The following is a 23,632-nucleotide window of genomic DNA, read 5'->3' as shown; positions in this document are numbered from 1 at the left end:
CCTGAGAGCACCCCATCCTCGCTCAGGACATGCCAGGCGCTCCAACAGGGGCGCCACTTGAGATACTTTCACACAAAAGTATCTAAAGGGCTAGTGGCAGTCTGCCCGGGGCAGGGGCCTGGACGCGAGGTCCTGAGGGCCAGGACTCACCTTCCTGGCTGCTCGGGGTACTTGTGTTTGCAGTAGGCCTCCAGGGACGCGTACACCTTCTCCCGCAGCGCCTCCACCTCGGCCGGGTTCGAGAGCCCCTTGGAGTCTGTGAAGAGGGGCAGCTGGTCAGAGCCCCTCACCCAGGAAGCTGCCTGGGGACCTGGGCACTCAGGCTAGCTCCCCACAACCCCTGGCTAGGCCGAGGCTGGCAGCTCCGAGAAGGTCCCCTCCTATGCAGCACCCAAGATGGGGGACAGGCAGGTCCCACGGTACCCAGGGCAGGTCTGCCCCTCACTAACACCGCCTGGGTTGTCCAGGCTCCAGACCCTTGGCAGTGGAAGCTCATGGGGAGTCCAGTGCAAAGTGGTGCTGTGCTTTGGACAGCAGAGCCCCAAAGCCTGACAGAGGCCTCAGCAGACCACTATGGTCAAGCGTGGCTCACGGAGCCGCGAGGCGTGCACAGGCCCACGGTGGGACCCTCACAAGGGCCAGGAGAAGGCGGCACAGCCATTCCCCACTGTAAACAGGAGACACCTCCGGGCGGCCACACGCCCTGAGCGGGCGGCAGGACGAGCCCTGTGCAGACCGCAGCGCGCAGACCATACCGGGGTTGAAGAGGACGATGGCGCGCAGGCAGCCCAGCTCTGTTTTGTCCATGTGCATGTCCCTCATCTTGGATACCAGCTCCGTCAGCACCCTGCAGAGGAAGCAGGCGAGTCATAAGGCCCACAGCCAACCGCACCCCTCGCCAGGCCCCCCAGAAATACCCACAGGTCTCAGGGAGCCCAGTGTGACGCCGGACGGCCCCTGAGAAGGACAAGGCCAAACGGGGGGGCTCCCAAGACAGGTCCAACATCTGCCACACCCCAGGGTGGGCTCTCTCCTCTGCCTGGAGAGGGTCTGTATGTGGGATTTTATTCTGGGACCCTGCAGACTACGGAGGGACCTCGTGACAGCCAAGCCAAGGTGAGCCAGGAGCCTGGACATCGGGGCCAAGTCCACTGCCACTGGACACTCAGCAGGAGACCGACGGGACAGCCTGAGGCACAGCCCTCGGGTTCCAGTCCCAACCGTGCCCCTTAGCCCACGGGAGAGCCATTCCCCAGGACGGGGCCTTCCCAGGTCCTGCCCAGCCACCAGAGGGGGCTATGTTCTACTTCTTGTCACCAGCCATTTACTTCCAAGAGGGAAAGCAACCCATCTGTCCTCGTCAGAGCAGACAGCCCTCCCTGGAGCCCCCTGCGGGTGGCAGCGTCCCAGACCCCCCGGGCTATTTACAGCAACCCACGTGGCCTGGGCTCCCCACACCCATTTGCCCACCCACCAGCGCAAAATGTGACAAAGTGGCAAGTGATGGGGAGCTCGGGCCCCAGGTTAGCAAAGGCAGGCGGCCCAGCTGAGGCCTGGACAGTCCCCCTGAGGAGCCCAGGCATCTCCCTGTGGGCCAAGGGGAGCCCCCGAGGTTCTGCAGGCTGGGGAGGGACGTACTTGCAGCCTGAGAAAAGATTCACGTGGCCGAGAGGATGGGGTGGGAGGGGACGGGCTCAGACGTCGCTTGGCCTCTGGGCCATCTGCTGGTGGGCAGAGGGCGGACTGTAGAGAGGTGGGGCAGAGAACCGTTCACGTGAAGGGCAAGGAAACACTGGGCCTCTCCACAGCTGTTCTGGGACCCGGGGGATAGTACCCGCTGCCTCCAGCACTGTCACCTCTCTAGCTGCTGGACCACAGAGCTGTCAGCTGGGGGCGTGGCTAGGGCTGCAATGCTAACGCAGATCCCAGAGGGACGCACGCTCTAAACCAGGGGTGTCCAAACTGCGGCCCGCGGGCCATTTTTTATTGGCCCGCAGCAAATTCCAAAAATATATTTAGTTTACTTAAACAAACCAGGTGAGGCAACACGTACTTCACCTCGAGCGAGTGGCCCGGCTGTTTGTGTGTTTTACCGCATTTGGCCCTTGGTGAAAAACGGTGAAGACAGTTTGGACACCGCTGCTCTAAAGGCTGCATGTGTGAGTAATAAATGCTGCACCTGCCGCCCCCTTTGGTGGCACCAGGGTACACCAGCTTGTTAAAGGCCCTGAGAAGTCTTGCAGCACAGACATGCACTGTTTAAGCCAGCCTGCCTGCGGTCCGTGGCCACAAGCCTTTTTGCACTTGGCACATACCAGGGAGCTCAGGGGCCTGCTCCTTCGTTCTGTCTGAACCATCCCACAGCGCAGCACATTCCTGCAATTATTCCTCCCTGCCTTGTGGGTAAGTGGGGGACTGTCCATCTTCAGGGCTCCCATACTCAGGGGCTTGCTGTGGACCCTTCCCCATGGCCTGCCCCTTCTCACTCACCACTCCTGTGCTGTAGCCCCCCAGCCGAGGGACCTGTGATACCCCTCTCAGCCCTGCCCACTCCAGCTGGCCGAAGCGATAGCCAGGTCCCAGGAGGCCCAGGCCTGCCGTGGGCCCTCTGGGATTGTAGGAGCCAGCCAGACACAAGGACGGACAGCTGCTGTCCAGCTCGCCTGGGGACGTGCAAACGGGCTGGGTTCCTGGAGCGACCTGAATGGAGACAGGCCACCCGGCCCTGGGCGTGGGCCTGCTGTGTGACCAGTGCTGCCCGCGGGCGGTGTGCAGAGATCAGGAAGGTGCCGGGAGTGAAACAGCCAGGCACAGGTGGCCACACCAGGCACACGTGGGCTGTGATGCGTCCCAGCCACAGCCCGAGAGTCTACAACGCGGCAAAGCGCACTCCTTTTACCAGGTCAAAAAGGACCCGGTATAACCGTATCCACGCCATAAGCCAGTGTTGCTTTGAAAAGAGTGCAGCCTCCCTCGCCCTATACAGGAGTTTAAGACAAGACCTGGAGGGAAATCCACCCAAACGTTAGTGGCTGCCAAACAGCCCGGGGGCTGGACTTCGAAGGGCTCGTCTTTGTCCCTGTGCTTTTCTCTACTGCCCGCATTTGTAACCTTCACAGACAGACAAACGCTAAGCCCGACGTGAATGTGGCTGAAGGCCACCCCACCTGTCAAAGATGGCACCCACACCTGCGCTGTGGGCGCTGTTCCGGTGCACGTGGAGCCCGGTGGCGAGGAGGATCCCATCCTTCACGGCTATGGACCGGTGCGAGAAGGAGGCGATCAGCAGCTCGTTCCAGCCTGGTGGGGGGACACACGGTCACTCGGCGGCCCCTAGCCAGGGTTCCCACAGTAGGTTCCACGGAACGCCATCCCCATGAAACGCTCCACAGGAAAGAGGCTCTGAGCACCTTTCTTCCACAGTGCACGCGACACAGTGAAGGCCCTGAGAAGTCCCGCACGGAACAGCTCTGGCTGTTTAACCCAGGCGTTCCCACACTCGGCCCAGGGAACGCTCCTTCTGCAAGTGCAGGATGCTTGTGCCACGGAGTGCACAGGTGCGCTCCCACAATTCTCTGGGACGTCCACGGAACAGCCAGTGTGGTCCCGACAGCAAACTCAGAGATCAACGTGTGCAACGTGGAACAGCACAAAACAGCAAATCACTCCACTGAAACGAGGTGTGTCAGAGCCGCAGGCCAACTCGACACTCTCCTTCTCGGAGCACAGACCAGGGAAGGCATCAAAGGCTTAAGAAAAGGGTGAGAGTGTTTTGATGACTCGTTTAAATGGGATACACGAAGCCATCTTCAACGAGAGCAGTCATTTTCACAGCCACCACTCCCGAGCACGTGGAAGGTTCTGGCTTTGTGGCTGACAGTAGCTCATGGATGATCCCATCTAATCCTGACTACAAACCTACAGAGCACGAATGAGCCCCTTGGACAGAGGGGGACACAGGCCCAGGGAGGGGCAGGGGTGCCCTGGCACGCAGTGAGTCAGTGTGACCCTTCGACGCCCCACCAGCCCCGCCAGCCCCGGCCACTCACCTGCCCTCAGCAGGATGACCTGGTCGTCCAGGGGCAGCTCAGAGAAGTGTGGGATCCGCTTGGCCCACTCCACGAGGGTGAAGAGCTGCTTGTCCGCCGCTTGGCAAATGTTGGTGACGGGGTCATTGGGCTAGGTAAGGGAGGCGGCACCGCAATGAGTACCATGTGGACAGCCCAGACCGGGCCCCGCTCTGCCCAGGGTGAGCTGAATAACAGCCCCCAAAGGCTCCCACGTCCGAAGCCCCAGAACCCGTGACTATATGACCTCACGCGGCCAAAGGGACTTGGCAGACCTTTCAGGAGTTAGCGACCCTGAGATGGGAGACGACCCTGGATGGTGCGGTGGGCCCAGGGCATCACAAGGTCCTTACTAGAGGGAGCAGGAGGTCAGAGTCAGAGAGAAGGCGTGAGGACGGAGCAGAGGTCGGAGGAGAGAAGACCCTGCAGCCTCGAAGCTGGAGGAAGGGGCCACGAGCCAAAGGGCGTGGAGGCCTCCAGCCCTGGCAAAGGCCCGGAAGGGGTGCTCCCCCAGGAGGAAGCAGCCCTGCTGACACCCTGACTTGATCCTGTGGGGCTGATGTCGAGAAGAGTGAGGTAGTAAATCTGGGTTGTTTTAAGCACTCAGCTCGTGGTCATTACAGCAGCCACAGGAAGGTCACCCAACCTGTGACCCATTTAGTGCCACTGCAGGAGGCAGGTGCCTTGTGCCACAGACAAGGAAGCTGGGACGTGGGGTGGGTGTTGGGACTGGAGTATACTCCGGCGGGCACGGTGGCCCAGCCACTGGGCGGTCCTGGCTCCTCCTGTGCTGTATCTCCCTACCAGAGGCAAAGGTGGCATACAGACAGAATGGCAACAGACGCCCTTCCGGAAACTTCTAGCCAGAAGGGGACTCTCCAGTGACCGGTGCTCCTCATGGAAGAAAGGCCTTTGAAGAGCTTCCCTGACAGAAACTCTACCCATAAGCGACGCGCAATCTAAACACTCCAGGCTGCGTGAAGGGCCGGCTGAGGGCTCTCCCAGGAGACCCAGTGGCAAGTTGTCACCGAGGTCACCAGGTGGGGCAGGGCTAGGGCCTGTAGAGCGGGTGCCTGGAGCCACAGGGAAAGGCATCAGCGGGGACTTCCAGGGCACTGGCCAGAGCAGCCAGGGACCCCCAGTGGGAAGCGGTGGGCAGGGCTCCACACCTACATGACGCCTGTAGCCACCTTCTTGCCAAAACCCCTCAGCTGCGAGGGGCTGGCCCACAGCTCCGCGTTCCCACCTCCGCCCCCCAGCAGACCTCGGAGCAGCACCTGGATGCCCAAGCTCACAGGGGCAGGACACCACGTGCCCATGTCCAGCCCCCCTGCGGGCATTCACCCTCACCCCGCTTCATCAACGAGCGGCAGCCACAGGCCTGCTCAAGGTCCCCGGTTCATGCATGTGACATGCACAGCAGCTAGCCATGCCAGACGCGGTGCCCTAGGACGCACCACTACGGCCCGGCTCTCCTTCTCAGAGCCTCAGTGTGCCTCCTGCCATGTGGCCATCTGGAAAGCACCAGGTACCTTGCCTCTCCGTGACACAGAGCAGCCCCATGCAGCGGGAGCCCAGGCCTGATGGGGAGCGGCCCCGTGAGCCGTGGGGGGAGGTGAGGTGTGAAGCAGACCTGGTGAGGGCCCCATACGGAAGTCCCAGCAAACGGGCCTTCTCCTGGCCACTGCCAACAGCCCCCTCAGAGCCCTCAAGGGGCCCAGAGCAGGCCCGGGTGACGAGCTGTCACCCTGAGCCGCTCCCAGGCCGGCTGGGGCCTCACAGGTGGACGCACAGCTCACGTGTCCGCTGTGCATCTGGAACGGGTAAAGACAGGACATGGGGGGCTGGAGCTGCGGGTGACTGATGTGCCCTGCACAGGAGGTAAGGGCTGGAGGGGGCTCCCCTGTGGGGAGGGTCTGGGAGGGGTTCCAGCCCCTCCCTGCTCCATCATGCTGTGTGGCCTCCAGTAAACACTTAACTTCTCTGAGCCTTGATTCTCAAACAAATGGGCCTCATTTGACAGCAAATGTTCAATGAGCTCCCACTCTGTGCCTGAGCAGGACGGACAGTTGCTGTCCTTGGAGATGACAGTAGGACTCCCCTCCTCCGGCAGAGGCTCGAGGCTCCCCCAGGGCTAGAGAGGTACCAGCTGCCATGCGTGATGCTGGGTGAGCTGCCCCTCCTGGGCCATCGGAGGGAAGGGGCCTAAGGAGCCGTCCAGAAGGGGACCCAGGCCAACCCACAGGAAGCTGCAGCATTAGGTCAGACGCAAGAAGGCAGTGCTCTTCGTGGAATCATGGGGCCACCCGGTGGAGGGCCCCCACCCCACCAGCCACCTGCCTTTGCAGCCACAACCACCTCGCCTGCTCTGAAACCAAGGATAGCAAATGCCACGCTTGCTACTTCTAAATAATGTCCTTACTTGACAAAATTAGAAGCTGGCAACCCTTGGCCGATCTCCTGATTTTTCTTCTGGAGTTTCTGCTCAATCATGAAAGCCTCCCATCTGGCGTCCTGCCCCTCGCCGGGACACAGGAGGTGAGCCCAGCACCTCCAGGGCCCAGGGTTTCGTGACTGGGCGTCCCATCAGAGCACAGGAAGCAGGACTGGCCTGGCACCCAGCCATCGGTGCCTCAGCCTGCGGGGAGCCTTATGGGCATATCAAAGGGGACCTCCACACTCTTAAACTTGGGGTGAGGGCCATGTACAAGCACCCACCCTCAGGTCAGGGCTGTTGCCCTTGCCAGAGCTGGGCAATAAGGAGCAGCAAGGACGCCACCCCCAGCCTCACGGCAAGGAGGGGGCCTTCACCCACCACACACCCCGCCATGAGATCACCACATGCTAGGGGCCGTGAAGGGAAAGATCAGGGCTCTGAGCCCACCTAACGGGCCAGGCCCACTTGGGCAGGGGCACAGGCAGGCCCTAGGAGAAAAGGGCTCCCTGAGCAAGTGACACCTTAGCCAAGACTGAAGCCTGCAGAGGAATTAGCAGGAAGAGCATGTGCCAAGGCCCTGGGGTTGGGGTGTGGACACACAGGGTGTGTCTGGGCCACTGTGAGCCAGGGCGAGAACGGAGGGAGAGATGCCAGGGTGACCTCAGAGGCAGCCTGGACAGGCTGCACAGGGCCGGCCATAGGGCTCTGGTCCCAGCCCAGAACCCACATGGGAGACACACGTAAAGTCTAGACACGATGCTACTGGCAAACCTGGGGCTGATACAGGACCCCTGACACCCAGCTGGACCACGGGCCAGAGACAACACGAAGCATGAAAATAAGTACAAAGTCCTGGCTTTGATTCAAGGAATCAGAACGTCCCCCACCCATGGACGGGGCGTGACTGCACACCTGCCTCATCAGCAGGGCTCCCGACAGTTGGGGTCTCCCACCCGGGGGCGCTCACCAGGGCCAACAGTCCCCAGAATAACAGTTCTCGGGGGGAGGCCACGTGGGCGGGGCGCACTCACCGAGTTGGGGTTCAGCCCCATGTTCGCCTCCACGTACGTCTCGGTCTTAGGCTCAACAGCCAGCTCGGCCTCCAGAATCTTCTCCACCGGCATGTCCTCGTTGGCGCTGCTCGTGGACTCCACCTCGTTCTCATTCCGGTCCTTGCCCCGCTGCCTCTCCTCCTGCACGGCTGCCATGTGGGGAGGTGGCGGGTCAGCCCACAGCTCCCACGGCAGCCCCTCCTCTGACAGGGGCCAAGTGCTGCCCACAATACCAGTGTCCCTGCCAGGGCGAGCTGACAGCAACCTCACCTCTGTCCCAAGCCTGACCTCTCAGTGGCTGTGCGTTCTGAGAATACAGAGCATGCCTGCCTCTCATTAATTCATTCAACTAATGTTCACACCAGGTCCCACCGAGGCTAGGCACAGGCCAGGGCAGATGGGGCCCGGCCCTAATGAAGCTGATGGTCCAGCAGGGATCCCAAGATGGAGAGGGAAGGGCTTTGATGGGCTGTGGAGTCAGGCAAAGCCAGGAAGGCTTCCCAGAAGAAGGGGCAATGACACTAAAGGAGCAGGAAAAACAGGAATAACAGTTCAGGCAAAGGAGGTGGCATGTGCAAAGGCCCAGAGCCAGAGCACAGATGTTCTCCCTGGGGGCGGAGCGGGGTGGGGGGAGCCGCACCAGGATGGAGGACTGAGCAAATAGGGGAATCGGGGTGGCCGGGTTTCTGGGAGCCCAGGAAGAGAAACTGATGAGAGGAAGCAGACATGCAGGGGTTCACTTCAACTCTGGCTCCAAGGAGACCCATGTGGGAGGAAGGCCAAGGAGTCCAGGGCACCCCATGCTGGGCATTCACAGACCTCAGACTTCCCCAGAGGGGCTGGGACCTCCCTGAGGTCGCCCAGCAGGTCTGATACAACAGTGAACCAGAGCCAGGTCAGGAACCCCACCTGGAGCACCCGAGGGGGCTCCCACGTCCATACCCCTCCTCGCTGATGGGGGCACCAAGGACTCTGGACGGAGGAGGAGTGGGGGAGTCGGCAGAGGAGAGAAGCCATGGCCCGAGGCCTGATATGGGGCTGGAGGGGCTGCCCGCACGGCACCAAGTAGAGCCTGAACTAACTGTGTGTCAGGGCTGTGTCTCTCAGGCACACCCCAGATGCCATCATGTGACTGACAGCAGCACCAGGACGGGCGGTCCTCCCTGGAGCCCACCTGAGCTGCCCCTCCAGGGTCGTGCTCTGCTGGGCCAAAGAAACTGTCCTGATGCCCCCCCCCCACCAAGTATCCAGGGTACCACAGCCTCCTCGGGGCCAGATCCTCAGCCCCCCACCCCAGACAAGGCCCCTCAGGGTCCCTGGGGACTCCACAAGAGTGGGCATTTGGGCGAAGCAACTTGCAGAGCGCTGCACGGAGACTTCTGTGCACAGGCCCATCCCGCTGAGGGGAAGGGCCTAGAAACAGCCCCCAGCCCCCAGCTAGAGCTGGCCTACCTCCCGGAGCCACACCCCAGTCCACAAGGCGCCTAGTAGGACATGGAGATCTTCCTGAGCTGGGAAAGCCCCCCAGGCCAGACCTCACTGGGCCCTCATGTAACGGGGGGCGGGGGTGGGGCAAAGCACCTGGCCCACCCTGCTTGGCCCAGGCCATGTGGCAGCCACCTCCGTCATCCCCCTGGTGACCATGCTGCCCCCCGGGTGCACGTGAGAGGCCCTGGTAAGTGGCCTGCTCCTTGGGGACCCCAGGGGCGGACGTGCAGGAAGCCAAATCTGCAGCCCCCACTCCCACTCTCACCCAGGAGCATGCTCAGCGCGGCTGACACCGACAGCTATGGGAGCTGGCACACGACCCGGCCTCCCGCCAGCCCTGGCGGTGGGGGCTCAGCGAGGGGGCTCAGGCCTCCCGCGGACGCCCGCCAGGCCAGCCAGAGGCGGCTGCCTCCCTCCCTCCAGCCAGACCCAGGCCCGCCTGGCTCTGCTTCTATTTCGGACGCAGCCCGGTTTCCCACCCCACGGCAGCTCCGAGCCGCAGCCCGGCAGCGTTCCCTCACACCCCTCCTTGGTCCTGGTCCCACGCACAGCGCAGTGGCTTCCAGAGGGCGAGAAGGTGCAGGCCCTCAGGGGGCTCACAGCACTAGTGCTCCCTGGGCCTCAGACCAGCTCATCCTCCCCCCAGGACATCTCTATGGGGCAGACACAGTCCCTCGTTCTTTCAGACACTGGCTGTCACGGGACCACCACTGCACCTCCAGACCCACGCCTTGCCCTGGCTCCAAGGGCCTGAGCTTGGGGCGGCCTCACCAGGCCCCTTCCCCCTTGGTTTCTGGAAGGGTTTGGCCAACGCAAGGAACCAGCAGGAGAGAGGAGGGTGGGAGGAGGCAGGGGGTGCCCACGGTTCTGGTGCCCACCCTGCCCCACCACGGTTCTCCACGTCCTTCCTCCTGAAGGGCGCTGACCCCGGTGAGCAGCCCTCCCCCAGGCTCTCCACGCCCACGTCCCCTCACTCCTCCAGGCCTGGGGTCGAGGGCTCCCTGCTGGTGCTGGGGGATCCCCACATCGGCGGCGTCACTCCCATCACACCACCCACAGTGCTGTTACAGTTCCCGCAACACCTCTCCACCACCCCGAGCCGAGTACTTCTTGCTGGGCCCCCACCAACGGCCATTCAGAGATGCCAGGCCCATCTGTGCCCCTCTGGTACCTCAGGGCTCTTTGAGGACAGGCCCTGCACCCTCCTTGTGTGCACACATGGCTATTTAGAGCTGCCCCCATACCAGGGGGTGCACTCTCCAACACCCAAAGGACTGATTTGAGCGAGGAACTTTCCATCCACATGGCAAGACTCAAGGTCGGGCTGGCCAACACCTTCGGTCCATAGCAGCTGGGCCAGGGAGCCAGGCAGGAGGACTCGAGTCCTAGTTTTTGCAAGTGTGGCAATTCTGGAAAATCTGACAGCAGGTGGGGGCTAGGTAGGGAGCACAGGCTGGCGGCAGAGGGCAAGGAGCCGACAGGGTTGTGGATGCCAGCTGGGCTCCAGGACTCCCCAGTCAGGCTTCCCAACCCCTCCGTATGGGGGTGCTGGGTCACCCTCTATCACAGTGGACAGGGTCACAGGCCAGCAGAACCCACCAGTAGGAGGCAGATACACAGGCGGCCTGGGCCAACACCGGGGTGACAGGGACCCAGAGCCCAGGTGGGGCCATGTCCCTGAGACCTTAGGATGGGGTCTCCAGGGTCAGTCCCCTGGGCAGAGCCAGGACACTGCTGAGAGGCACGTGGTATAGCTCCACCACCTCATTTTACCAGGGAGGGGAACTGAGGCCCAGACAGCCCAAGGGGCATGGCTGAGCTCTCAGGACCGTGGGCAGCTTAGTGGCAAGCTCTGAGTCAGACAGCCCCAGGTGCCCAGACCAGCGGTGCGGCCCCAGGCCAGTCCCCAGCCACCGTGCTCCAGCTTCCTCAGCCCTAGAACGGGAGTGACAGCACCGGCCTTAGGCTGGGTCCACGAGGAGGTGCCCTACAGATGCTCGCAGCTTTGTCACCGCGCCTCCCGCTCCCATGCTCCCCAGTGTGGCCCGGTTATGGGGATTTCCTCCCTCTCCACAGACAGTCCCTGGGCGCAGGGAGCCTGAGCTCACCGAGGGTGGCCCCGGGGGTGGCAGCAGCACCCGGGAGGGCAGGAGAGGGTTCCTCACACCTGCCTCCTCCGGGGCAGCCAAGAATTAATTAGCGGAGGCTTTGTAAAAGCACTTTGAAGCCGCCAAGGGCCCGGCAGCTCTGAGCAGTGTCATTATAAATATTATGCTTTTATTTATAGACGGCGGAGGGGGCAGGAGAGAACCGGGATTTATGCTCTGCCAGCTCCATCACCTTCTAGATGAAGTTATGTTTGACTTACATTCTGCTGGCGCCGGGAAGCCTCAGGCAGAAGGCATCTGGGAAGACAGGCCCTCGTTACCATCCAGCCCTGAGTGTGCCGGGCACAGGAAGCTGGGGATCCCCACGAAGACCGGCCTTCCCCCCACCAGCAGCCAAACACATGCACGGGAAGGGGATTCAACTCCCAGTACAACCAGGGTCCCCGCCATCACGAGACCCACTGACGCAAGGAGGACCAGCAGCTCTTCGGCCAGAGTAGGACAATCCTGACCCTGCCACCCCAGGGCCACCCCTCTAGGCTCCCAGGGACCGCAGGAAGCGGGGAGGTGGGATGGGGTGCCCACAGTTGGTGGGAGCCCTGGCCCTGCTGCCTCTTCTGCTTTAGGCACTGCCAGCGGCTGGGACCTTCCTCTGTCCCTTATATGGCCCAAGGGGGAAGGCAAGACTGAATTTCACCAAAAGCCTCTGGCCCAACCATCTCTTCTAAAGGCCAGGGCAACTGAGACCAGGAGAAGAGGCGCCCTGACAGAGGCCACACGGCAAGTTACGGTCCCCCTAGCTCAGAGGACGTGCCCTTCCTCCCCTTAAGGGACGCACTCTAAGACAAGGCGAATGGTCACATGACCCCCACGGCCGCATGCACAGATGCCGTCTGTGGTCACTGCTGTCCAACCCCTCCACCAGCCAGGCACAGCGGCGCCCCACCTGCCACATTCCTCCCAACAAGCCTGGGTGAGGGAACCTCCTCGGACCCCACTGTACACATGAGGAAACAGGCCCAGAGGGGCAGTCACTTGCTAGTGGGGACAGGGCGGCACTCGAACTCAGCCAGGGCTCTTTCTCTGCAGTAGAAATGTGTGAAGCCACACGTGCCTGTGTGTAAACACACACACACACACACACACACACACACACACACACACACACACACACACACCAGACACTGCCGTTTCCGTACCCCAGTCCTCCAGAGTCAGGAGACGGGGCACAGGAAGCAAAGGAGGCAGGAAGGAAACGGGGAGAGGCCTTCCTGGAGGAGGAAGCAGAGAGGTGGGGGAAGCAGGATGGCCCCCTCCAGCCTGGGCCAGTGTCACCCGCGGTGGGGGCCAGGTCTCCCCATCAGGCTGGGAACCCCAAAGCACAGGGCCTGCCTCCCCCATCAGACCAGAAGCACCTGCACGCCCCAAGCCCTGCCACCACATGCTCCAGCAGACAGGCCCGGGCTCGGCCCGGTGGAGGGCTGGCCTGAGTGGCATTTCCCACCTGGGCCCCTGCACCCCCCCGCCTCCCCCCGGAATGCTGCGGAACGAGTCCCTCGTGGCTGCTTGTGTGCGCAGGCCCCACCATTGCCCAACACCAGATGCTATCCGCCTGCAGATTCCCTCATTGGCCCAAGGGCGTGGGGGCCGTCAGCCCTGAGCCAAACCCTCCTGGGCAATCCCTGTGGTCAGCCAGCCAGGTGCCAGCCCTGAGCTGCCCCTCCCACCACTGCACTGGGCAATGCTGCCTGGGTGCCAGCCTCAGTTTCCTCACCTGTAACAGGAGTGATCGCAGCCTCACCAAGGGGCCGTTGCCTTCAAGGCCAGTCAGCATAGCTGCCCGCCCAGGGCTGGCACTGAGGGCTCGGGCTGGCCCTGGGCGCCTACGGCTCACACCCTATGCTCCTGGCCAAGAGTGTCCTGAGCTGCCACACTGACCCTCCTCATGTGGCCTGTGCCACCACTGCCAGGGCGTGGGTCCTCCTTGCGGTGGTTTGCCCAGGACAGCAGAGGAGAGGAGCTCTCTCAGGACCACTTCCAGGGGAGAGGGGGCAGTGCCAGCAGCCAGCTGCAGGCTGCACGGCAGGTGTGGGGGCAGGGGTACATGCCCGCCAACCCCTCTGTGCCACTCATCCTGGGAGACCATGGAGGTTCCTGGAGGCACGGCACTGAGGCCACACGGGGGCCCCGCAGGCACCAGGAAACACGACAGGGTGCCTCCTCACTGGGGAGTCACATGCCCAGGGACAGAGCCCACTTGGCGCAAGGCCCTGCCCCTCCTTCTTGAGACCCGCCCTCAGGCCTCAGGGCCACACAGAGCCACCTCCACAGCCCGCGAGGCCGTTTCACGCTGTGTTTGGGGCATGAGAGAGCTTTACGGCATGTTCATGACATAGATCCAGGAGGAGGTAAAGGAGAGGTGGTCCTGGTGGGACAGGTATTTATCTAACGGCCAGGAATTCAGGCCTCAGGGCCCGTCTACCTCCGGAATGTGCCTGAAGCACCAGACTGTCCCATCAAAACTGAGCGCAGTGACAAGAGGGACGCAGCCCCCACTCATGGCCCTGAGACGCCCCAAGTGCCCCGTCTCTCTATGTATGAGGTGTGGGGACAGCATCACAGCAGCGTGGGTGAGTGACACACTGTATGGAGATCGGGCGAGTCCCCAGTCAGGTTCTGCACACAGCAGGTGCCCCTAGGAGCCGCTCGGGACAGGCCCCAGTCATCGGTGGGTGCCAGGAGAGGGCCGGACAGGGGACTCCAGGTCTCCCCAGCCCTGAGTCTGAAGCCCCACTGGGATGGGACGGGGCAGTGCCCACTCTCCCCCAGGCCTTGAGGGGACAGGAAGCTGGAATCTGATGACACCGAGGCTCGCAGGTGGACAGGCCGAGGGGACCGTAGGAAGGGGTCAGTGTCCACTGGACAGTCCCAGGCACCTGCGGAAGGTCATTCTCTAGGGCCTGAGGTGGCATCCATGCCCTGCAATGTGCCCCACCTGCTGACATTCTCGGCCTCCGGCTGGGTGAGTGGCATACAGCCTGGCCATCTCCCTGCACCCTCCCTCAGTCAGCACTGGTCACACCGGGGATGGGGGTGCTGCCTGGCTGTGATGTCCCTTGCCACGGATGGGTGCGCGCAGCTCACTGCTGTCTGCCCAGCGCCCAGTGTGGTACCCAGCGCCAGGAGTGGTGAGCTCAGTGAGTCAGCAATCTTGGGCACTAATCCAAGCTTGCCCGGTGCTGCAGTGCCCTCCAGGGAGCCGTGAGCCTGGAGCTGCATGCCAGGATCCCCACTCTCCTGCCGGCACACTGGCACCCAGCCCTTTGGCCAGGCTCCATACTCACCCACTGCCTACCACACACTTGCCCCCGACCCTAGTTTCCATCCTTCAGAAACAATACTGCGCTCACCACCTCCAGCAAGCCTTCCCTGACTACACGGCACCCAGGGGCAGCGGAGCCGGGCACATGCTTCCTCGGCTCTCTCGCTAGCCTGCAGGAATGAGATCTGCACTGAGAGCCTGAGGCCCAGGTTCCAGCCCTGTGTGTGACCTTGGACATGCCTGGACCTGCACTAGGAAGGGTGAGCGAAGCACTGTATGACCCCCTCCGGGGGTCCACGGCCCCGCTGCCCCTCGCTGGGAGTGGTGCCAGCTGCAGGAAATGGGGCGGCCACGAGCCCCCACCCCCGTCACCTTGCTCCGCTCACCCGTGTGACCTCAGGAAGGAAATCCTGCAGGACCCCGTGGCCCTACAGAGGTTTCAGTTTCTGAACAAGAACAATTGGGGCTGAGGAGGTGCAAAAAAAAAAAAAAAAAGAAAGAAATGGGATGGGATGAAAGCTGCAGCCACCACAAGAGGACAGTCCTTGGTGACGAGACACCAGCAGGGGACCGAGTGAGGAGCCGGCGGGAAGGAGATGGACACACAGCAGCCACGTGTGGGCCACAGGAGCAGCCACGGTGGAGTGACCTTCTTTCTACCTGACCCCACCCCACCCCTGACAAATGCTGTCAGAAAAATGGGCTCACGCATCCAAGGCCCAGAGGCCAGCAGCTTGAGCCCCACTGCTCCCAGGGCCTGGCCGTTGCCGATCACGTCCACCAGGTTTGCAGGAAGAACAGAGCACAGTGCGACCCCAGCATCCAGTAGACTCAGGAGTTCCCTGCCCCCCCATCTCAATCAGCATGTCCTCACCATGGCCTCCTGGACACAGCCCCAGGCTCCCGGCACGCCAGCCTCGGTTCCTTCCTGCCCCGACCTGCCACCTCCAGCATCAGCCCGCACTGTACTTCTCTACCCATCTCCCAGAGTCACCCACTGGGCACAGCACACTACAGCTGTGAAGAGGGTTTGAGCAATGCCTGTCCCCAGCGGGATTGGAAGCTGCTGGCAAGACCGAGGCTGTCTCTTCTGAGCCTCCAGAGCCCAGCATACAGCAGGCGCTCAGTCAGATCTGCTGTGTGAGATCACCACCCACAGGGATGCACTGCCCCAAGCAGAGCAGCAGACTCTGGAGGGAGGGAGTGCCCCGTCACTAGAGGTATGCAAGGGAGCCGGCTGCTGCTGGAATGCTGCCACGCTGTCACCTACAGGCTGGACCCTGTCTCAGGGAACACCAAGGAGGCCCCGACCACCCCACGCCCACCCGGTGCCCGCCCGGCGCCTGCAGCCTACCTTCCCGCTTCATGCCCATGGCCAGGCACTTCTGGTAGCGGCAGTACTGGCAGCGGTTGCGCTGGCGCTTGTCGATCAGACAGTCTTTGTTGTCCCGGCAGGTGTAGGTCAGGTCCTTTCGCACCGTCCGCTTGAAGAAGCCCTTGCAGCCCTCGCAGCTGTACACGCCGTAGTGCTTGCCTGTGGCGGGGCAGTGGGGCCCTGAGCGGCCTGCACCCACCCCACCCCTGGCGGGTCCCTGCGCTCTCCATGTCTGAGCTGGCGGCCCCCGAGGGGACAGGTGCTCTGGCCCGGGGACTGTCGGGGTTCAGAGAGTGATGCGAGGGGCCCTTTGCCCAGCGAGAGGACAGCCTGTGCTGCCCTTCATCATCGTCGCCACCAGCAGCTGCCTCCTCTGCAGGAGCCCCCAGACCACCTGCCCACGGTGGTGTCCCCCACGTCCTGTCTCCCTGATGTGAGAACCCCAGAAGGTCCATGTGAAACGCCCTCGGAGCTCTGAGCATCGCTGGCTGGCCTGGCCGGGCTCGTGCCCCCCGGCACCCCGCCCCCCGGCACCCCGCCCGAGGGCCCTGTGGCCTACCTGAGGAGCGGTCCCCACAGATGGCACAGATGTGCTTGGTGAAGGACGCCATGTTCCCTGAGGGGTGGGCCGGGACTTTGAGGACGCCATTGAGGCCCAGCGGGGGCTTGATGTCCTCGCTGCTGCTGACGGGGTTCATGGGCGAGTTGAGCTGAGGAAGGAACACGGGGCTCAGCCCTGGCACGTGCCACTGTCCCCTGCAGCCCTGTGCTGAGCAAGGTGCCGCCACACCCCCACTTCACAGACAGGGAAACCGAGGCTCAGAGAAGGGCCCTGCCCACTCCAGGCCACACAGCTGGGGAGCGGCGGGGCTGAGCCCCGCTGAGCACGGGCTGGACACCTGGCCCTGGCTGGCTCAGCCAAGCTGGCGGAGACCATCCTGCCCTCGGGGCTCCCGCTTCCCAAGGTCGACCCCAGGCCTCAGGAGGAGGACCCCGCAAAGCCCCTGCTCACGTCTAAGTGAGAACTGCCTGCCATTACTGGCCACTCCCTGACAGGACAGCGTGAACCCCATGACCCTCCCAGTGAGGCAGGCGCTTTGGGGACCCCAACCCACAGATGGGCACGGAGGCTTGTTCAGAGAGGAGGGAGGAGAGCTGGGGGCCACAGTGCCCAGGCCTGGGGGGCGGGCGGGGTCTCTGATCACATGACCCAAGGAGAGAGGGATGGAGACACCCCTTGGGAATCCGCTGGCAGGGACACCGCCTGTCCGCCCTGCCCACGGCCGCCTGCCGCCATGCCGGAGGAAGCGTGGGAAACTCACCCGTCACCCTGGCAACAGCTGCCACGGCTAGAATGACACAGCAGTTTTGGTTCCGCTGTGTCCACCCCAGCTCTCCCGTCAGCGCTAAGGGCCCAGAGGTGCTTCCCGCTGCATCCCGCAAGCCAGCCTGTCTCCTCCAAGCACCAGGACCCCAGCTGGCCAGCCCCCAGCACCCCCACTTCTGCAAACCCCTGACAAAGGCGGAAATCGGGTGCAGCAGCTGTCTCTGGGGATGGCAGCAGCCACTGCGATGCCCCCTGGTAGCCCCGGGCCCCTCCTGCACACAGGAACCTCACCCCCTTCCTTCCCTATGGCCCCCAACTCCCATCCTCCTTTCTCACGGGACAGGAAGGGCTTGGTGCTCAAAGCACACAGAGCAGAAACCAGCCCCAATCAGTTTCACAGGCCCCCCCGCACCAGGGTGATTCTCCCAGCCCTGGCCGCTCCAGGCCCTTCCTCCGTCCAGGTGGGACGATTAACCCCCTCGGGTGGGCTGCAGGGAGGCCAGGAGGCCAGCTCCAAGTGCTTGGCAATCCGAGATGCCCCTGTGCAGGTGTCAGGAGCATTTCCCAGACAAGAGGGAAGGAAGGAAGGGGCCAAGGGAAGGCGTGGACTGTGTGCTAAGCGTGCCTCTCATGCCTGGAAAACCCCACAGGGAGTGCTGCTCCCCCATTTCCCAGATGCGGAGGTGGAGACACAGGGAGTCAGGAGCTGGCCGAGCAGTGGTGTGAGCTCGGGCCTCTCGGTGACCACTCAGGTGGTCCCGCGTGCTGCAGAAGGAGAAACTGAGGCCCCAGAGAGTGGGCTGGCGCAGAGCTCCCCCCCAATTCCTATCCTTGCACCGTCCAGAGCCTGCTGGCACAGAGGGGATGAGGAGGGAAGGCTTCTGCCTCCTCCCTTCACTGTGACTTAGGGGAAGTTATCTCATCACTCTGAGCCTGAGGTTCCTCGTGCACCAAACTGGGTGACACGAGTGCCAGGTCTGAGGGCTGATGCTGGGATAACTGTGCTCTCGTGGGCAGCCTGACAGACCAGGCGGAGAGCACAGCACTCAGCAGGGCCTCGGGGGCGATACCACCAGCTGGGCCTGGGATGTGGAAGGCGGGCGTCCCAGGCAGAGGGGCCACCCACACAAACATCTGGAGGTGGGGAAAGCAAAGGACTGTTTGGAGAAGGCCAAGAAACGGGTGCAGCAGAGGGTGAGGGGACAGCAGCAGGGGACGAGGGCGGGTCCCCCGGGGCCCCACTGTGGAGAGCCACTGAGGAGCCCTCTCCCGGGCTGCAGCCTTCCCCACAGGAGACCACCCATGAGCCCACAAGGCTGGATCCGCCTGGCGGCCCCGAGGACAAAAACAAAGGCATTTATTTCCCCTTTCCGTGGTTGCCCAAACCACGCTGGGTGGGAAGGGGGCCACCTGCCCTGTCTCCCAGCGCCCCACGTGCAGGCCCTTGGGAGTGTGGCCTGCCCTAGGTAAACTGAGGCAGGGCTGCAGCATCGAGGAGAGCTGTCCAGGGTGCCAGCAGGCAGGACGACAGAGAGGTCTGTCACGGTCAGTGCCATGGCCACACTGGCTCCCAGACTCTGGCTTCCCCTGGCACAGCAGTCGCCAGAGCTGGGGAGCCCTCGGAGACACACTGCCCAAGATGGAGATGCAGGCGGGAGTGCCCGCTCTCCACGGCCCCGGGTCACCCACTTTGCTTCTCTGCCTCAAGTGGTGGACAGTCCCACCTGGCCACGAGGGCAAGGCTGCTCGGGGCCGGAGGGTCATTCTTCCCCATCTCAGTTTCAAGCTGCCAAGCCTTGGGCGGGTTCACAGCTCCCAGGACAGAGCACAGAGCAGCCTTGGGCCTCGTTCTGCCACGCACGCTCCCCTCCCCCAGTGGGCTCCACAGCCCCCCACCTAAGGGGATGCTGCTTCCTGCATTCCACCCCATCTCCTAGGACACCCAGGGCACCAACAGCCCCTTGCTGGAGCCTGATGACTCCTCAGCGTAGCCAGGGTGGGGACCCCATTTCCCCTTTCATATCCTCAGCGTTTATTTCAGTTCCTGCTACAGCCTATGGGATTTACTAATAACCACCAGCCTCACCAACGCCTCGCCCAGGTCTCCTGCCTGTCTGCCATCCCTCTCTCCACACCCGGCACACCCTTCCTTCCCCAGCCCATGGCAGCCCCCCACCACCAGCCCACATGGGAGAGGCCCTCACCCACGTCAGAACTGGGATGGGAGGCCCCAAGCCCGCCGGGCACCAAGAGCAGGCCTCCATCTGCCCACCAAGGCAGGGGCAGAGCCTCGGAAGTGCCCTCAGCTTCATGCGGACACCTGGTGGAGGCCTCATGGCCGAGGTACCCACAGCAAGAAGCAGGCAGGGCCGACCGCCCGCCTGCGCTTGGGCAGGCCCTACAACAGGGAGGCTTTGCTGGGCTGACAAGGCCTGGGCACTAGGAGACCCTCACGTGCCAGGTGCTGTGGGCAAGCTCCGAGCCGTGGTGGGAACGCTCCCTGGGCCCTGTGCAGACGGAGTCCCCAGACCAGAGAGACATGGCTCAGTTGGGTGCCCAGACCCCATGCGCCCATTGCCCTGCAGGGCGGGGTCCAGTGGGGTAGACTCAGGGGCGTGGACGGCCCCCCCAGGGCTGTGGACTCGGCAGACAGTGTTCGGCATAGCGCCAGACGCTCCCCGACAGCAGCAGAAGTCAGAGAAACTCTGGCTCTGGCAACTGTGAATTCGCAGCTGTGGTTTTGGAGGCGGGGTGGGGGCACATGTCCCCCTTGAACTCCACCACACTCCCATGAACATGGGGAACCCCAGGTTTCCAAGACAAACTGATGAAGCCCGGAAGCTGAGCTCAGCTCCCAGGGAAGGAGCGATGGGAGGCAGAGGTGAGGCAGGGGGCAGGGGAACCAGGCCAGAGGCCGAGCACAGGGCTCAGACCATGGCAACACCGAGTGCAGCCCAACCACCTACAGACGGTCAGACGGACAGCTGACCAGCAGGACATTCGCGCTCCCTACTCACCTCCCAGGCCTGACTCCTGCCGTGATCCCCTCACCAACCTCAAGGGACCTGGAGACCCCTCGCTCACAAGCAACTTGGATTCAACAAGCACCTGCTACGAGCCATGAACCTGGCTGTGTGCACAGAACTACAGAGAACAGACGGAGGTGGCCCCCAACCCCCACCTCCACCCCGTACCACCCCATCCCTGCCTCCAGGTGGGCTAACAGTGTTGGGGGCACCAGGCGGCCCAAGGTCAGGGGGCATCCCCGCCACCCTCGGTGGGCCCAGCGCCTGCACAACCCCACTGCAGACCCTCACGCCCAGGCTCCCGCTGTGCGCGAGCCCTCGGCATGTCCGGGGCAGTTGGCGGGCCTGTGACCAGCAAGGAGCTGCGTGGGGCTCTGAGAGCCGGCAGGTGCCCACCTCTGTCCAGGTGCCCAGTCTTCAGCTGCCCTTTCTCTGTAGCATTGTGCAGCCAGCAAGACTGGGGGTGGGACGGCCAGACTAAAAATAACACGGCCGGGCCCAGGCAGGCGGCGGAGCCTTGCTCGTGCCAACACCTCAGGCCTTCTGCCTGCTTGTGGAAGGCCAGGGGACATGAAGGGGACATGGGGAGCCCTGCACTGATGCCCAAGGTCCTAGCCCTCTGCACCTAGCTCCCAGGTGAAGAGGGGCTGACAAAGTCGCCCTGGAGAAGTCATGGAGATTCCCACCAAGGCCAGACAGGCACTGGGCGAGCTCCAGACTTCAACGGTGCCCCAGTCCTCCTGAGCCAGGAGTAGGGGGCCTGCCCTGGAGGTGGTGTGGCTCCACGGGCAGCAGGGGGCTTGCGACACAGGACACACGGCTGTCGTGATCAGCTGTGTGGCTTTAGGTAGGGCAGCCACACTTCAAGTCCCGAGGCCCCGTGGAAATGGCACACCGAAACGCCACACGGGACCCTCACCTACCAAGGCACAAACAGCTGATCCTGGACGTGGACAGTGAGAACAGGAGGGGAGCCCGCCTATTTCAGGACAGACAGCTGGAGCCCCGGTGAGAGGGAGTGCCCGCGGGGGCTCAAGCAGGTCTCCTGGCCAGCCAGCGGGAAATCCGCCAAGAACCACAGGGGGAGGGGGGTGCCCAGCTGGGCTCTGTGGCCCCTCACGGCCCAGGAGTCTGAGGAACTCAGGACAGCTCTGCAGGGGTTTGGGCAAGAGGTGTCCAGGGGAGGTTGAGGCAGGCCTCCAGGTCTCCAGAGCAAGAAGTGAGCCAGGCCCTTCTAGGCACCAGCCGCTTCCTGATCCAGACAGAGCCCCAAAGCCAGACTGTCCCACAGAAGTATCTGAGCAAACATGCGAATGCAGCAGACTACCAAGTCGGGCAGGAGAGAGGGGGCCTCCGTGGGGCCCGAGGCCGGGGCACTGAAGCCACCTGGTGTGGGTACGAGCGGAGACCAGGAGGGGAAGGGCCCGGCCCGAGAAGGGGCAAGCGAGGGGACACAGGATTTAAGCCTAGGAACCCCACAAAGTTCCACAGGGAGGGGGCCATGACGGAGTGGAGGCGCAGCTGGGAGGAAGCCAGGCTGATGACCTCTGAGGGTCACGGGCGCAGGAGTCAGCCAGACCCAGGCTCAAACCTAAGCCCACTCCGAGGCTCGGTTTCCCAGAGGTAAAGGGCAGCCATGACAGCACCTGCCTCCCAGAGTCCATGTGGTGATGCAGCCGGGCTGCAGGTGAAGCCCAGGCCCCGCCCCCAGCCCAGGCCCCACCCCCAGCCCAGGCCCCGCCCCCAGCCCAGGCCCCGCCCCACCTGACCCCACCCCCAGCCCAGGCCCCACCCCCAGCCCAGACTCCACGCCAGTCCAGCCCCAGAACTTACCTGGGGGCTGCTGGTGCCAAAGCCCAGGGTGGGTGTGGTGGGCACGGACATGGAGTGGGGGCCCATGGGGGAGCTGATGACCGAGAAGGGCGGGCCCATGCCGTTGATGGGGGAGCTCAGGGTGCTGATGGGAGAGTGCAGCTGTCCTGGGGAGCCCAGCGAAGAGCCGATACCGGGCCCCAGGGAGGGGTGCAGCGAGGGGGCAGCCATGGAGCCGCGTCCCGTGGGGGGGTTGAGGGACGAAGAGTTCACCTGGGTGGAGAAGTCTGCAAGACAAGAGCCCACAGGAGGGTGGTCAGGAATCCACACTGGCCTGCTACCCTCAGGCCACAGACACCACAGGGGGCCACCGAGCCAGGGAAAGCCGGCCTGGGCAAGGCCCCGGGTGCCCCCATCCCAGTGGCTCACTGACAGAAGTTCAGTGGACACAGGACAAGGCCAGGGTGTCCAGAGCGCCCCTCCAAGGCACCCCCCACCCCCACTGCCCATCCCAGCTTTAGGACTCAGTCGGGACCCCAGGCAGATGCAGCAAAAGCAGGCTGACAGCTGCCGTCAAAATGCTCTAAGACACCTATCTGAGCAAGGAGGCCAGACAACTGCTGCTCGAACCCCCAACAGCCCAGACCTGCTGAGCCTGAATGCCCTGTAGCCAGGGGGGGCCGGCCCCTTCGCCCATGAGCTCAGGTGAAGGTCTGGGAAACATCCTAAAAAAAGAAGCCTCATGTTTTCAGAGCATCCACGATGTGGCAGAACCAATCCACATCCCCAGTGTAGACTAATGCCTGGAGAGAGGAGGCAGGCAGGGGCACAGCTACCACCCCATGTCACAACCGGGGAGCCGAGGCCCTGTGTCCCAACAGCGGCCCTGGCAGGGCACGACTGGCACCGGGAGGCTGGCCCACTCCCGAGTCTGTGGCCCTAACTGCCGGCCACACTGCCTGGGCCTGCTCAGGTGCCCCAGCAGCAGTGGCCAAGACACCAGACCCCCCAGGCCCCTCTGATTCCCCTCTGAAGACCGGAGAGGTGCAGTCTTCCTGCGTGCCCAGGCCTGGAGGCACGCGGCTGGGGCAGGGAGCTTCCAGGTGGGCCTGGTGGAGGGGCCCAGCTATGTGCCAGGCATGCAGTCGGGCAGCCTGCAGAGGCTGTGGGGACAGGCTGGGACCTCCCACACACAGCCTTTCATCTCAAGGATTTCAGAGCCCCAACAAGGGCTCATTCGGCCTCCTCACCCCACCCTGAGGACTCAGCAAGCAGAAGCACCCCCAGCAGAGAGGTCCTCAGGTGGTGAATCCAGTGCCCAGGGGCCTGTGCAGGCTGGAACTGGAACCAGAACTGGCGAAGCCCAAACAAGGCAGCTGGAGCACAGCAGGATGCCCTGGGCAAGCCCCGCCCCTCTCTGGGCTGCAGCCTTCCCATCTGCAAAGGGTCCCTCCGGCCCTTGCCACGCGGCCTGCAGCGATCACACCTGCTTCTGAGAAGTCCCGTGGAGCCATGGGCACAGTGGCGTGGCCTCCGTCCACGCACACCCCAGGTCAGGGCACACAGCTGGCTGCACCCCTCCACAGCCATGCAACCACTCAATGGCCCCAGGACAAGT

The 23,632-nt window shown here is 63.3% G+C and overlaps 1 protein-coding gene across 1 annotated transcript in view; it reads right to left on the bottom strand.

The window, feature by feature from the left end:
* The window catches only part of RXRA (retinoid X receptor alpha), a 94,119-nt gene that overhangs the window by 2,415 nt on the left and 68,072 nt on the right, over positions 1-23,632 (bottom strand). Inside the window, exons 2-9 of the mRNA XM_033122290.1 lie at positions 22,036-22,301; positions 16,409-16,559; positions 15,829-16,008; positions 7,536-7,705; positions 4,050-4,179; positions 3,168-3,300; positions 756-847; positions 151-256 (exon numbers count right to left, since the gene is read on the bottom strand). Coding sequence (XP_032978181.1) covers positions 151-256; positions 756-847; positions 3,168-3,300; positions 4,050-4,179; positions 7,536-7,705; positions 15,829-16,008; positions 16,409-16,559; positions 22,036-22,301 — 1,228 coding nt within the window. The remainder of the gene's footprint in view (positions 1-150; positions 257-755; positions 848-3,167; positions 3,301-4,049; positions 4,180-7,535; positions 7,706-15,828; positions 16,009-16,408; positions 16,560-22,035; positions 22,302-23,632) is intronic.

The sequence above is a fragment of the Rhinolophus ferrumequinum genome, chromosome 12 (assembly GCF_004115265.2).
Source record: "Rhinolophus ferrumequinum isolate MPI-CBG mRhiFer1 chromosome 12, mRhiFer1_v1.p, whole genome shotgun sequence".
Lineage (NCBI taxonomy): Eukaryota > Metazoa > Chordata > Mammalia > Chiroptera > Rhinolophidae > Rhinolophus > Rhinolophus ferrumequinum.
This window is presented reverse-complemented; position numbering and strand designations above follow the sequence as displayed.